This window comes from Anneissia japonica, unplaced genomic scaffold, assembly GCF_011630105.1.
Source record: "Anneissia japonica isolate Jap-2015-1 unplaced genomic scaffold, ASM1163010v1 scaffold288144_len532060_cov191, whole genome shotgun sequence".
Classification (NCBI taxonomy): Eukaryota; Metazoa; Echinodermata; class Crinoidea; order Comatulida; family Comatulidae; genus Anneissia; species Anneissia japonica.
In genome coordinates this window covers 107,347-124,191 of record NW_022734328.1, presented here as the reverse complement: position 1 = coordinate 124,191, position 16,845 = coordinate 107,347, and the positions used below count along the sequence as shown (strand labels likewise).

Sequence of the window (16,845 nt, the reverse complement as noted above, 5' to 3'; positions counted from 1 at the left end):
TAAATTAAATACATTAGGCCTAATTGCGTAGGCCTATTACTCAATTTTATGTTATGCGCATTACGGTACGGTACCTTCATTTAAGAAGGTACTAATTTAGAATTTTGCAAACGACCATTATATAGCCTACATGTTAGCAAATAATTCTCAATTATAAACGTATGTATGCGTTGTGTATCATTCACATATATGGTTATACTTATGAATTATTAACAATTTATTATTTATTATGAATGTGTATATAGTTTTTTGTACACACGAAGATCTAGCCCTGTCAAATCAAAATGAAACACAAACTTTCATTTTGTATCATGCTGATAAGAATACTGGACTGATGAATGTTAGGCTTTCATTTTTATTCAGAATGCGCGGCTAACAGCTTCACAACGGTTGTCAGAAGAAAAAGAAGCAATCGAACAGAATTTAAATTTCTGTCCTAACAAACCAAGTGCTGACATTAATTGTTTTTATGTTTGTAGTAGTTATTCACTTAATTATCAACTTTAATTCCCTCCTCTACTCCGCCACTGAACAAATTCATAAATAGCTATTTCAAACTATTGTATTTTTAACAGACTCAAATTGGTTGAAATCGAAAGGTAATCTGATATCAGATGAGAGTCAATAATTATTTCTTTTTCTTTTGTTTCTCCTAGGATTCTGAATAATAAGTATGTCAGCAGATACCGGCTGGGTACACACTGGTTGAAAAGCAAGCGACCCGAGGGCGGAAGTTGGTCAGGAAGTGCAAACTGCCGATGGCACCATCTTACAAAAATGTAAAGTGTCCAAAAACAAAACATAACATTCTACATGCGTAATAGCAAACGTGTTTATACAGATCTAAAGAACGACCACAGCGAACAGCAGACACCGAGAAGGTAAACGCTGGCCCATTCAGCCAAGTTGTTTCCTACAGGGTGGCACACGCATCTCATTTCAGTGACCCGTATCTCAAAAATCACAAACACACTCTTGTCACAATTTTTTCCTACAAATTGTTTCAATAATACTCAGTAGCGAGTCCGCATCAATTGACACGTTTGCTTTTAATTGGGTAATTGGTTACAAGCAACAATTCCATAGTGTCTATTTCAACACTTCAATGAATTATATACGGTACGTGTTGTGACACCACAAAATACATTTTAAAAACCCAGTGAAAGTTACCAACACAGACTACTTTTTTGTCTGTAAGGCAAAAAACATACGATTTTGATGGCAAGCCAATAGGTTCTGTTCGCTATACTCTAGTACACTTAAGGCCAACTCAGACAGCTTCGGCCGACGCAGCCCGACCCGATTTATCGTCGGGGACAGTCTTAAGCCGTCGTGTTTAATATTGCTGTTTAATATTCTACTACGCGACTGCCCCCGACGCACACCATCGCGTCTGCGTTCAACTCACACAGACCCGACGCGACAACAAATCGCGTCGGGCTGCGTCGGCCGACGCTGTCTAAGTTGGCCTTTAGAGTATCGAATTAGATAAAAGAAAATTATACAATTTATTAATTTAGTAGTATGTAATATAAAACGAAATAATAAATATATATTTAATATTCATATATAGTAATACTGTAGAATACGGACTATGTGGTGAGTCGAATGGCCGAGCGGTTAGCAAGGACGCCGCAAGCTATAGCCATAATATCGGCGCTGGTTCGAACGGCACGCTCGCCTATGGTTCTGGTGGTAGAATAAGTCTTCTCGGATAAGGACTATAAACCGTAGGCCCAGTGTATACAACGGCTCGTGTGCACTATAAAGAACCCAGTACATCCTTCGAGACGAGTAGGGGGTTACCCCGGTGTACTGGAACAGACAGCCCATGTGGTGGACGACGAGAGTTGCTGGTACCGGGTTACCGTGTAGCACAGACACGAAGGGATCTTTACGGGCGAAGAAAGTCATTGGTCGAGTTCCTAGTCCACATTTCAAGCGCCCTGAGCATCTTACATTCTGTCTCTTATACACATCTAGATGTGTATAAGAGACAGATATAAAACTACACTATTATTATTATTATTATTATGTTTGCGATAGTTATAAATACAGATTAGCAATGTTGGAGTTTATTCATTCGCCTACTTTGAAAACTAAATGGAATGCAAATTGACTGTTCAGTGTGGAAATACAGAGGCAAATTATTAGACGAAGATGTTTATTAACTATCATTTATTTCACTGAGACACAGATACAAAAGAAAATACAGTTTACGTACAATTAATAAATTACATTTTACAGAAATTTATATATGTGAGCTTTACTAGTAATTAAGAGATTTTCTAGAGGACATATCATTTCATACAAACATGCAATATTATTAAAATTTTCATATTATATAACTATAGGTTTAAGTGTTTCCGTCAATACTTACTTCTGTGTTTTTATATAAATTCGATTAACAAAATAAACTCATAGGACTAAAACTGCCTTGGCAAATATATCTATTTAAACAAAATCATGCATCTACACACATACGCAACACCAATAGGTCTATAAAATATAGAATTTAATTCAGACACCTATTTTTGATCAAAATATATTGTTGTTCGTTGCAGTGTAGGGCGATACTGAGCTACAATCCTATACCAGCAAATGCATTACTAAAAAATAATACAAAAACTGATTCAAGTTGACATTTAGGCCGATTCGTGAGTCGGTACAGAAAATTAAAATCATTTTCCATTTATCCATGAAGTTTATTAATGAGCCGAACAGTCATGGTTACAGTATAGCTTTTTACGGTTTCTTCAAATTCAAAGGAAAATTTGACCTACACTAAAACAGGCTTAGGCCTATCTTGTGTCATATTTCAAGTGACCAGTATTGAATTATATTATATTTAGTAGTGGTTATACAAATAAAACCGCATGATAATAACTATATCCGCATCTTCTTAACAGAAGTCTTTGCATACGTTGCATAAAAAAGCAATATTGGTTAATTCATAAAATTGCACGTAGTCACATTTGCACATACTTTACTTTCAATACTAATTGATTTCTTCATTGAAAGGATGCCTTCACCACTCTACCGTTTAGGGGCTGAGTTGGTCGGTAGTTATCGACAAGGTGACCATCATCTTCAGAAGAAGGAACGTCGCCTTTTAAATGAGTTCTCATTCGTCTGAAATTCTCCAGCTGTAACGATTATGAACGATTGGTAATGGTAGTGGTACAAGGTCCCTATGCGCTTTCAACAAATGTGACACAAGATCATAAAAGGGCTGTAAACTCGTCCTCATGCCAAAATGAGTTTTTGTTATAGATATAGACAAATCATTTACTTTAAAATGAAGGTTAAATGAACTCAATCGGGTGTGTGGAAGCAAAGTTATGACCGTTGGAATAATCATCATCCTTCTATCAACTTATCAAGTTTTGAGAAAATATTCTAATAATTTTTCACTAACTCCAATCCGAAAATGGCTAAATTTTACCTTTTACAGTTGGAATTTTAAACTCAAACTTCAGGAATAGTAAGAATAATAGTTATACTTTATTTATTACACAAAAACACAATTCACACAAAATTCATGTTCTACGGCCTATTACGGCTATTGAGGCTTGATTCTCAATACAGAGCGCAGTGCGAGTTTACTGCCCGTTTATGATCTTGGGTCATAAATGTCCAATAGAAGTTGAATGAAAGAAACAAATAAGTTGAGGAAGAGACAGAAAAAAGAAACAACAAAAGCCATTAACAACCCCTTCCTCCCCCGCCAAAAAAAAAAAAAAAAAAATATATGAATGAGTTTCAATCTGGCCCAAAATAGGAAATGGATGGCGATTCTCGTATATTGATAAGAGAAGAGAGTTCCAGAGTTTTGGAGCGGCCACCTTTAAAGAGCGCCCACGCGTTTGACTTGATATGAGAGAGTGAAAAGAGGTTGATCTAGTGAACGACGGCAGGGTTGGGAGCGTAACTGAATTTGTTTTGATAAAATAAGTTTCCTGGTTTGTTTAAAAATCATTTGGTCCATACCAAACTTAAAATTGCATACAATAATCAGAAAATGTACATGATGACACAATTAATAATTGTATTTCATTATCGTACAAAAAGGCTTAACCAAGCTATATTGACATGTTCCGTTCATTTGTATAACTTAAACAAGGATCTAAGGATCATCACTTGCAAATTACCATAAGAAAATAATAATTAATATTAAAGTCTTATTTTTAAAATGTGTTTTTGTTTTTGTGAACTCTCAGAGTAGAAGTGAATATCAATGGTCCGCACATTCAGCATTATTGAAGCAGTAATATAAATGGTCAATCACTCTATTATTTCCTAGTTTGATTATGTTTGGCGGTATATGTGGGCAAAGCACTGTATGAACGCGAGAGCGTAGAGTAATAATTCTTTAGATGTTAGCAGGATCTATGTAATGTAAAGATATACAGGTATCCGTTAAACCGAGCAATACACCACACGTATGTTTAAGGGTAGGTGGGAAGGAGTTCTTTGACTAGGCGCGCAAACTGATGAGTAAAAATTGTTTAATTAGAATATGTTAAAAAGGCCTATGAGAATAGGCCAATAAAAATTGTCAATTTCATTCAAGATTGCACTGTTCCTGGTCAAGGAATACGTTCCACATACATTGAAGCGGCCTAAATTAATTACGTAGGGTTTGCGTAAAGCACTGCGTTCGTGAACGTTATTATGATTGCTGGATACTAACCTGAGCGTGAGACACTGTTAGGGGATATCTAAACAAGATCCATGTTACATTCTCAAAACAAGGTGGGGTAGTCAAAGAACCTTCATATGTCCAAAAGTCTCGCAGTGCAGGATCTGAAACGATTAACATTTTTTAATAAATTATAAAATAATTTAGTTACAATACTTAGTGTTACAGTTGAAGAAAAATTAAACTAATTACACAGAAGACTTTTAATTCACAGTAGGATATGGTAAGATATCCCAATTGTATCATGGTCAAATTCTAACACATTCGAATTATCTATTATTAAAATTACCTATGAGCTTTATTATCGATCAAATAACTGTTGGCCTACGATATACAGATATAAAAGTATAAAGTGCTGTAAATTACCATTAAATATACATTTTTCATATTTGGTACTATTATTATCTTTTATTGTGGTGTTTGGTTTAATGTGCAATAATGTAACTGAGCCTTTATTGTTGTAAGAATATTAGGCTATTAGGTGGTTATTTTGTTAGTTGACCAGCTTGGAAATAGATAAAATAAAAGGTCTTCATCCATCACAACTTCTAAAGATAGAACATTACCAACACACTCAACAACATAATCTTATGAAATTAGCAGTAAGATTTACCCCAAAGAACATCTCGCATCTTCAACACGCTAAAACCCCGAATACATTATCGTATATCATTAATACACACAACCATCACGGAACTTGCGTTGTAGCTGGAGTAAACACATCCCATCCCTTACGATATCAACACATATCCTACACCCTTAACGCAACTTCTAACAAAATGCTTGAATCTACAACCTTCGCCAATATATTTCTAGCGTGTGTATAATTGTTTAAACAAGGGACAGAATGGGTGTTAACTTATTACAAAACAGATAGAACATGATTCACTATATATACACACACACCTCCATCACTGTCATGCACGTCATCAACAGCCAGATGGGTGCCTCACCATCGATACACAGATTGATCGATAAGTCATATGACGTCATCATCACAACATCCATATGCCAGAATGTGGGAAAATATACGTTTTATAGGGCCCGGTTATACCTAAAAAATACCCTAGTTAAACTTTTGGCTCCTGGGTTATTTCTGTGTATATCACAAGTTCTGAAATGTCTCTTTGAAACAATGGCAACAATGAATATTGATAGGTCTACGACAGACAGACGCCGGAGAGGTGACATATGCTCGGAAGACGAGGGAAAAGTGCAATAGTAAAGATTTAAGAACATCCTATTATTTAAACTGACAGTGTAAACTTGGAATAAGGGTTAAGATGAATATTTAACTAAAGTCGGGCATGCACTCACTGCGCCCGACGGTCGTCGGCTGACGCGATTCTATAAAGAACGTAACGCGACGACGCGCGCGTAACAGATTGTTTTTAATGACGATCCTTTGAGATTGACACCGACAATCAGCGGACGGCGTCGCGTGGTCTAGCGTATATATAAGAATCGGAGTTGGATTCGTAGTGCAACGGTCGTACGACGCAGTGAGTGCCCGGCTTAACACTTACCTGGTAGCAGACAATTGGGATTAAATGGAATCTGCAAAGAGTAACTCTTTCCCTGTGTAAGAGAGCGAAGATATAATACATTATGAAAAGTTTTAAAAGTTCACCTTATAGAGTATACTAGATACATAAACTACAGTAATTAAAAATAAATATTTCATGCAAATTGTTAATTTTGTTAAGTATGCCTACGAAAAGGAACTAACCACATTACGACCACACACTGCCGAGGATTAGTACAATGGGCTCCTAACAGTTCTCCCCCACGTTCAGTAGGCCTAATAAATAAATACCGAACTAGCTTAAACTTTAAGTTGGTTGGATTTATTCGGTGTAAACACCAAGGACAGCCCACGAAAGTCTAGAAGAAGAATTATTGCCAGTGGGGTTCTTCTGGTGGTGATTGGGCAGTACACCGGGAGACAACTCCCTACTCTTTTCCGAAGAGTGTACTGCATTCTTTAACGTGCACACGGGCCATAAATGCACGCAGGACCAACGGCTTAAACGTCTCATCCGAAAGATGGTACGCTATTTTAACTTATTTCAGGCCTCTCCATCTGAAACACAAGGAGAGGCAGCGATGGAATTGAACCGGGTTCAGAGCACACACAGTGGCACCACCAGATTAGCCGACTGAGATAAGCTGCTCTCTCTATTTATTTTAGAGTATTGGTACTAAAATATTTTCATGCACTTGCTTTGCCTGTTTTTACTTGTAGGTAAGTTGTTTTAAAATGTTTATACAAGAAACATTTTAAATAAAATAAATAAATAAAAGAAAGGTCAGGAAAGACCGCAGCTCTCTGCAGGTGGAAATGTTGCTGCTAGCAGCTCTCTGAGATGGATACATGCGCCTTTTAAGATGACATCATCATCATTATTATTATTATTATTATTATTATTATTATTAATTATTATTATTAATAATTATTATTAATTATTATTATTATATTTTATCAACAATAATAATAATAATAAAAAATATTATTATTATTATTATTATTTTATTTTTATTATGTTTATTATTATTATTACTTAATATTTCATGCAAATTGTTAATTTTGTTAAGTATGCCTACGAAAAGGAACTAACCACATTACGACCACACAATGCCGAGGATTATTATTATTATTATTACCATTATTATTATTATATTTTAAAATAATTTCTATTAAAATTATTTTAAAGTAAACCATTGCTATTGGGATTTCGTCTTATCGGTTAAATTAATTATATTTTGATACTACAATCAACAACCTCTTATCCAGTACTCGAATTGTTCTTAATATTTCATGCAAATTGTTAATTTTGTTAAGTATGCCTACGAAAAGGAAGTAACCACATTACGACCACACAATGCCGAGGATTATTATTATTATTACCATTATTATTACTATGTTTTAAAATAATTTCTATTAAAATTATTTTTAAGTAAACCATTGCTATTGGGATTTCGTCTTATCGGTTAAATTAATTTTATTTTGATACTACAATCAACAACCTCTTATCCAGTACTCGAATTGTTCTTAATATTTAACTATTAACAAAAACTCTGCAGGCCAATTTAAATAGGCGTGAGCAATTCCTCGACTCAAATGTGGATGATGTAATTCTACATTTAGTGAAGAGATCCTCAATCAATGTAATAAAATAGCACTTCAAAGAACAGACAATTTGTTAAACATAGCCAACATACAACACGAAGGTTCGGCAACATTTTGTTTCAAAGTAACCTTTGTTAACATCGAGTGAAGTAGTTTTTCCATCACGTTATTGTCGAGTCGGCTGATAACGCTACGCAGAGCAATTAACTATAACATATGACGAGGTGTTGACCAAAACACTTACAACTGAACGTAACACTATTGAGAAATACTCTGACCACTCTTTACATTTAATTCATACAACAATGCTAAAGTCGTTTCAATGTAGATTCAAATAGATCCCAGTAATAGATAATGAAATTAGTGGAATATTCAAAAGCTATTTATCACCCTAAATTGCGGACAGCATCAACTGTAGACTCTGAAATTTAATAAAGATACCTCTGTGTTCTGCACTGATGTCACAGCTTCTGTTTACCATGTTATAATTTAATGGATATCAACTTAGCGATATTGTTTAACAAGGATAGCTGTAGATTGGTTAATCGTGCCGTTGCGTTCAATGAAACGCAACAGACATTTTTGTCGAAACACATTAGCTCTTCGCTTGTGATTATGTCGAACACAATAGCTAGGGGTTTAACAGAAGTAATCTAATAGAAAACGTAGTTAATGAAAATATTATCGTGTTGTTGTTTCTTATGAAATTTGATTCCAAGATCCTTATTTACTAAAGTGTAAATTGGCGACAAGAAAGTGTACTAGTGTTAGTGTATTTACTCAATGTAGCCACCGATAAAGAAAGTCGAGCAAAATTATTCGACGTTACCGATGATGAGGAAATGACAAATATTAAAAAAATCTGCGTCTCGACTCGATCTCATCAACGGACAATACTACAATAATCCAACATTTACATGATGTATTAAAATTGAATGAACATATAAGTTATATGCTTTGTTCTGTACAAGTAAAACTTCATTTCCCAAGAGTGAAAATGCCAACATGCTACGAAAGCAGTATTGTCAAAACCTTTCGAAAGATGGAACAGAAATCAATAGGGAATACCTTGCTACGCTGGTACTTTAATGAAGACGGATGGACTTATAAAGACATGCCAATTTTTAGGCTTTTCGAAGCTGGTTTAACATTCAAAGATGATTACAACTTTGACATACATGCTTTAATACATTGCTGACCTTCAAAATATTTAGTCTTTTTTTAAATATAGGTGTATATACAAATATGCTGATTACATTTGAATGAGTCTAATTGCCATTAATTCAAAGTTGGTCGTTCGAGTTGCTAAGACGCCACGAGTCTAAATTTTGATAACCTAATGCAAATGTCGTACTCATTTTAACTAATGAAAACATAAACATGATAGATAAATGTATTTTAAACGTATTTACATTATAAATACGAGTTGAATCACGTGAAAACAATGTTGGAAAACAATGCACGGCAGGTGCAGATATTAGCTAAAATCCATGACCACTAGTCTCTTTCCCTTCATACAACTCGAGGGCTTACACATAGTGGAGCGAACCTTATGTTTTTTTTAAAGCTGCGTAAAAGCTTATTGGTAGCAGCTGGTAAATCATAAGAAATAATATTCAAATCAAGTTTTTGCTGCTTATCACTGCGAACACAAATAATGTGTCAAATAGATAACAATACAGTGCTCAAATATATAGGAACTTAATGATCTAAAAAGTATCAAACATAGTTCATCAACGAAAGTTCCTTATTAGTTGTATGGAAAAGTGGGAATCGAATTATATAAACATATACACACATATATGTATACATATTAGATGTGCTTAGGTATTTGACATCATGATGTAAATTACCTAAGCACACTTAAAGCTAAACACGCCAAGATCCTAAGTACATTAGGCCGGACCTAAACACATTTAGCTTTTAAACGTGTCACCAAAAACAGGACAACATTGCGTGTAGTTTTGTGTTTAAATGCTCCACGCTGTTTCCACAGTGAAGATGAGGGTATATCATATTGATTGTTGTTTGTAATGCGTCGAGAACTAGCGTTGTTCCACACATTTGCAAGAGTGTAATATCAGTTGCGTCTACGATTTGAATTCCAAACTAATGGTCTAGTTCGTTAATCTGTAATAGACAACAGAATGTCCGGGTTCAAATCCCTGATGCAGCAAATATTTTCCATGCCGCAGATTCCTCTGCTTTAACGTTCACTATTTAAAATATATTATAGGCCTATACGTGAAATTTAACAACATAATTTTACTTTTTCTCATACATTTTTTAAACAGCACGTCACATTCAAGTTCATAAAGAAAGGCGTACTCATTAAGAAGCGCTTCGAGTTATCATTTCCTCTTTTTATCGGCAACGTCTTTAAAAACTCATATATCTATCGCACGTGCACCGATCACACTGTCCAACAGACAACTTACAACAATGGTTATTCACTAAAAATATCGAAAATGTAATGACACTATCGTTCTGGAAACATCAAATGTATTGTACGGACCTGCTGATTTGGCGTACCCGTGCTAAATTTTGTTTAAACTTTGGGCAGGGAAATTATGAAGATCAATATTAGATGAGTGAGTTAAGGGCAATTTAAGGTGAAGGATTGATGATGTAAGGTAACGATGAGGTTTGGCAGGCTGAAAAATATCAGTTTAAAGGGGTTTTTTGTTGTAGATAAAAACTGAAAAAAGAAACGAAAATCAGTCTTGACGAATAAAGCACGTACTGTAATAAATGGGCTCTAACTATAGGCCTAAGTACTTTATTTTATTTTATTTTATTTTATTTAAATAGTACTCCACATGAGTACTAGAAAAAAAATATCTGCTGTATTCCTCTAGGTGTTTTAATTTCATTTGATAATTTTTACTAGCTTGATTTAAAATGCTTTAAATACTCGATGAGATATAATTCAATTTCCAAATTGCATTCGAAGCATTTAAATTTTTATTTTAATTACCACAAATTTATATAGTCCATAACCGATGACATGTACATGCGTTAGCCGATGCCTCGTACACGCGTTAACCAATGATACGTTACGATGTGCAAGCGTTGTGAGAGGACGCACTTTCCAAAATTCAGAACTAAACACTCTTCAAGTCTTCAACAGGAGAATGGGGATTGGAATTCAAATTCAGTAGAGTTGGTGATATGGTGAGTTGGTGATCACCATAAACACTATGGTGATGTATTTTTACAACAAACGTTTACAATCCTTTTGGTATTAATAAATGCTCGATTATTGACAAGTGTGTAAACGATGGCTTGTTTGCGTTTTGTACGTTTTAATTTAACATGTAGAGAGACGAAGGCGTGTGTAGGAAAATTTCAACAGTGCAGGTGCTAACATAATACAAAGGATAACAATATTAGATAAACTTTAGTTATTACCATTTGAAACAGAAACAGAATAAGTAAACATGAAACGCACTCAAGAATGCGAGAACATTAATTATTTGGTTTACATCACTGTATGCTCTACTCTATAAAATGCCCCGTACTAGTAGGTCTATATTTACTTTGAAATTGAATTTTAAAAGGATGTTAAGTATATTTTTGCATTTTTTTTTCTCTTGAAAGGCAACTACAGTATTGTCAAAACGAAAAATTTACAGCGTCTCATGTTTTTCTTACCTTGTACTGTACAGCCTCTAAGATGTCAGTTAGCATTCTTAGACCAGCGTGTTCTCGGCCAATCTAAACAAAAATAACAAGTAGACATGTATGATTAATGTGTAAGCGTGCGTTGCATAACTTGTAATAGATACAACATTACAAACGATGCTATATAATAAATCTGTAGTTGTTACCTTACATAATAAGATAATGAAATATCAGAATGTCCAAAGTAAAGACTACCAATGTTCGCATCTGTTTCTATCTGGTCTGTACGTTTAAAGTTTCGTATTCCTTAACCCACCAGAACCAAAGTATCGGCAGTATATTTAAGAGGTGGCATTTTAGGCGATAGCCAGTATATGTGCGCTGAAGCATTAAAGTCAGGCTTAAAGTCAGTAGTTTGATCAAACTGAGCAACGGTGAATGAGATACAGATTTTGAATATTTAAAAAGTGGGGGTGTAAAAATGGGCGGTTACGCCCCTTTTTCCCCAGTTTTTAAATATTCAAAAATCTGTATCTTGTTACCCAGTTTTTCGTCAAACAACTTTTTTCTGTCTTAGAAAAATCAGTTCTACAACATATCAAATTTTTTTTTCCCTCCGGAGTCCGACTTTAACATTCTTTTCGATCCGTTAGCCTGCTTTCTGGTTACTTTCTGTCACTGTTTTTTTTCTTTAAGCTAGAATTCTGAAATTCATGAATAATACATAATGTATGTATGTAGTGAAATTTATATAGCGCATAATACCGAGGTCTATATGCGCTGAGTAATCAGAAAGAAAAAAAAAGAGAAAAAAACTAAACCAAGATCAATCCTAAGCTAATAAAAAAAACCAAAAAGAACATCATAAGCAGAGGAACCAGAATCACCGCACCGTTCTCCTGCAATTTAAGTACTAGGCCTACTGGCAAGGTGTGTTTTAGTCTTTGCTTGAAAATATTAAGAGATGGTGCTTCACGAATGTCCAGTGCCAAAGCAATCCAGAGTTTTGGTGCTGCAACATAAACTGATCTTTCATCATTATGTTTAAAAACGGCACACGCGTCTTTTTGAGACGTATGCTTTGTGCAACATGGACTAGGCCTACCTATATGTGTAAGGTAGAGAACGGGTAGTTCGCTAACCGAGGGGGAAGAGATTTAGTCCCATGACGTGCTGCTGAATTCACAACCAGAAGAATCTGCTGGAAATTCGTCGGACTTCCGTGGACCTTTAAACTAAATATTATGTTGAACAAGCATTGAAGAAAACTAAACACTTACAGTGGTTATAAAGGAACTTTTTAAAATGATAAATTTATCATTTCATATCTAGCCGGTTGAATGACCGCCTGGTCATTGACACTACCCCGGTACAAAAACGCATTCCATATAATTTTACAAGGTTAGCCTAAGACATCAAATCCAAGGTAGTCCGGGCGCGCTTAATTAAAGGCAACTCGTAAAGGCTTGCGGCCGTGTACAGTTACGCTGAAATTCTGTAACCGCTGTCTAAATTTCAGACAGCCTAGTTGACGTGAAACATTCGTACCGTACCGATGGCAGTACTGTAGGCCCACTGGATGGAATTTAGACCTAGGCATTGTACAGTAGTACATATAATTTATTTTTTCTGTCAAAATTTGGTATCGTGCTGATTTTCTTCTGTAAGCCTAACCTGTTTACGGTACAAGACTTAGGCATACGGTCTATGAATAACAAAAACAGAAAGTAATTCGATCGTATTCTCAAAAGAAAGTTATTTAAAAAAAAAATTATACACACGAATATGAACATGGGCGCAGATCATAGGGGAGAGACGTCACCCACATATTTTAAGGGGAAGTTAGTGCCCCCACTTTTCGGCGGCAATGGGATTTCATAAGTCACAAAGATGCCTGAAAATTGCAGAAATGAACTACATAAATGACCCGGGTTTTAACGAAAGGGCCATATACATCTTAGTATAGCAAGGCACCAGTATATCTGCCCACAATTTGAATTACAGTACCTATACACGATATCAGTGCGCGTGCCTGTACTATGATTTGAGAAGTCTAAGGAAAAAAAAAGCATGTAAAGATAAGATTGGTTTTCGGCTCATGGAGTAGGTAAAGTAAATACATCAAATGCAATTAAGTTTTATTTTCTATGGTGAATCTCACAGATTATTTAGACTCTATGATTGCCGAAAATCCCTAATAAAAGATCATGAGAAATTGGTTGGCACTTAATTTTGAGTATAATGTTGATGTGATGATGATAAATTTTACTATAAGAGTGTCATTTCGGGCAGCAAGAGGTACCGTACAATTTATCCAGATTTTCGCACTCAAGCCCCAAACATGGATGGATGTGAACTCACGGCTTCAAATAAGTAAAGTAAATACTTAAAGTCAATGTTTTAAAGTTTTATTTTCTATGGCACATCACACAGATTATTTAGATCTTTATGACTGCTTGATAAAAGATCATGAGAAATTTGTTGGCGCTTCATTTTTACTACAATGGTAATGATAATGTTAATATACAGGCCCAAGGGTGTCATTTCCGGCCATCTAGAGGTACCGGTACATTTCCTCAAATTGTCGCACCTCCTCCCCAGACATGGTGGGGTTGAGGTTGATCTGGACCCACGGTTTGAAGTAGGTAAGTTAAGTACAAAAGTAGATACATCAAAGACAATGTTTTAAACTTAATTTACTATGGTACATCACACACCTATTATTAATTAGATCTCTATGGTTGAAGAAATTCGTTTATAAATATCATGAGAAATTTGTTGGTGTTTTATTTCGATTAGGGCGAAGTGATGATGATGATGAATTTTACTACATAAAACTAAGAGTGTCATTTCCAGTCTTCTAGAGAGTACGGTAATATTTTCTCAAATTTTCTTAAGTGTGGTCTTACGAAATGTCCCCCACTAAAACAGATCTTGAACATGAATAACAATTACAGGCATAAAGTTTACCCGATGATACAGTGCAACATGTAATTCGAGTGCGCAATAGATGTTGGATGTTTCAAACAGAAAAAAAAAAACACGAAATGAAGTTACGAAATACTACATTTACTGTACATTGTATAATATAAAGTTAACTAACGTCATAAATAATAGGCGAATTGTCGACCTTGTTTACTTTAATTGATAATTAAGTGGTATTTAATTTATGATGGAGATTATAATATTATTAGGAAAGTAAAGTGAATATCCACTCTAATTTAATAGAGCAACTAAATGGTATTATCGGAGGCTCAAATCATGATAGCAACAACACTTTTTTTTTAAAACTAATTAGTATTAGGTCTAGTCTAAGCTAAAATATCCCCTTCCATATATCTATCTGCATACAATTGTTTGCGGAAAAGTAAACGTGGTCCTCCATGACGACTGCTCCAAAAATTGGAATTAATACGAACGAATGTCGAATGAGTACAAATAGGACTAACCTCAAAAATTGATTTGAATCTTTTATCCAATTGAAACAGACTGATAAACGGCACAGCTGTGTTCAGCAGGTTTTTCGTCTCATTTTCAAGTGGCTTATATAACTGATGTAATTACTCGAAGTCCCTTTTCCTACTTACTTTGATTTTTAAATCAAAGTACACAACGACACATTATGACTGCATAACTGTTCTGTTTCTGGAAAGCAACATTAGTCACTGGATAAAACCCGGTAAATAGGCCTACAGCCTCCGTCATTGCTGGAGTAACACATTTTTGGCAAATTACTATTAGGAAAGGAAAACGATTTGACGTAATGAGGCTGGTGGAACAAAATAAGATGCTAGTACACCGATATTTGTCTAACAACGCATTACACATAGACACGATACGGCCACTGACATTATTATGTAGGATACCACGGAAGAGAAGCCTGTTTTCTTAAAGGGGTTTTTAGTGTGATGGGGTTATTACAGTGTGTTGCAACGCATTGCCCATGTAAAGCATTGGCCTAATTTTTCAACAGTTATGTTTCGACGGAGAAGTACGCGGTTTTATTTTGGTAGATTTTAACATGACTCATTATTGGCCTATAAATGGATTTAAAATATAGGCCTATCGATATTAGCCCTATAAAGCGATTTTCCCTAATGGTATAAGGCACTCGGTTAAGGTTTAATGAAAAGGAAAAATATATTTGAAAAATATGTTTTTAATAAGGTTTTTTTTTTTTAAAGGCAACTAATCTGTTTGCATTACGAATTGATTCTCCAAACATACAACGCATTATTATTTGTGTTGCAAAACGCCTGACTAATGTTACCAAGGGTAGACATAATTTTACTTGCCTGGATAAAGAGGGACACAATGCATATTCCGTCCGGTTTACCCATCGCCTCCTCTAGGCTGGAGTACAAGGTGCTGTTCCAGTGAATAAGATGAAGCTATTAAAACAAACCAGAAGATACATTAATTGCACAATCCTTTCGCCCATGTTATGTATAGTGTAAAATGGTCTCTGAGTAATATAATAAGACAAGCATGTATTATTTATGGGGGTGGGGAATTAATAAGAAAACATGAACAAATTCTAAAGCATAAACATTGGCAGTTCTCTCAAGTTCTATTTGAAATCTTAACTAAATAGTACCGGTACATATTCCTAAACGTTTTTCCTTTATAAAGTTTGAATAAGAGAACAACATTAACTAGGAGTGTTAGAGTCACTAAACATCAAAGAGACGTTATTGGATAAAATAATACCATTAAAATTTAATGACTTCATTAGTAAGCTTTCTCTGGGGCGGATGCAGGATTTGGCGGTATTGGGTGCGTGAGAGTCCACACCACCTTAGCCCCATCATGGTTGGTGCTGAGGAGAGAAATTTTTGAGAATATGAACCTAAGTGCTCGGAAATTCCGTTCTCACACTTTAAAAATCTTACCGGTACTATGTTCATAATGATGAAAAATATACATCAACAATAGAACCATTATTTTTCTTAATACAATTTAGAGAGGGGGAGGAGTACGATCGCACCCGCCCCTGTTTCTTGAATACTATAAAAGTAAAAATAGGGTCTGAAATAAATATGAAAAAAATCAATAGCTTGATTGTAAAAGAAGTGCATCTAGCGTACCAGTACGGTAGTTGTTTAGAAATGTTTACGATTGACAGGCCTAGTGTCCCTGGTTTTATTCCACTAATCAGTCGTACAGTATTTATGAAACACAGGTAGAGAGTTGTTTATTCTATTCTACAAAGAAATTCACCAGGGGCCACGTTTACCGCGCGGGAAAGAAGGATCCGGCCAAAATGTCCTAGTAAATGGAAAAATGTTAAAGCTAACACTACTTTACTTTTACTGTAGGTGATGGATGATCCTATAGAATGAATATATACCTAAATATTATGCTGTTATTATTAATGATGATTGACGGT

At 35.0% G+C, this 16,845-nt stretch overlaps 1 protein-coding gene across 4 annotated transcripts in view; it reads right to left on the bottom strand.

The window, feature by feature from the left end:
- Positions 1–2,147: 2,147 nt before the first annotated feature.
- The window catches only part of LOC117116360 (carbonic anhydrase-related protein-like), a 34,888-nt gene continuing 20,190 nt past the window's right edge, over positions 2,148–16,845 (bottom strand). For all 4 annotated transcript variants that reach the window (XM_033260377.1, XM_033260378.1, XM_033260380.1 and 1 more), the window contains 5 exons: positions 15,752–15,847; positions 11,487–11,549; positions 6,229–6,280; positions 4,694–4,806; positions 2,148–3,146 (listed from right to left, as the gene is read on the bottom strand). In XM_033260377.1, the coding sequence (XP_033116268.1) occupies positions 3,012–3,146; positions 4,694–4,806; positions 6,229–6,280; positions 11,487–11,549; positions 15,752–15,847 (459 nt within the window). In that variant the 3' untranslated portion in view covers positions 2,148–3,011. The remainder of the gene's footprint in view (positions 3,147–4,693; positions 4,807–6,228; positions 6,281–11,486; positions 11,550–15,751; positions 15,848–16,845) is intronic.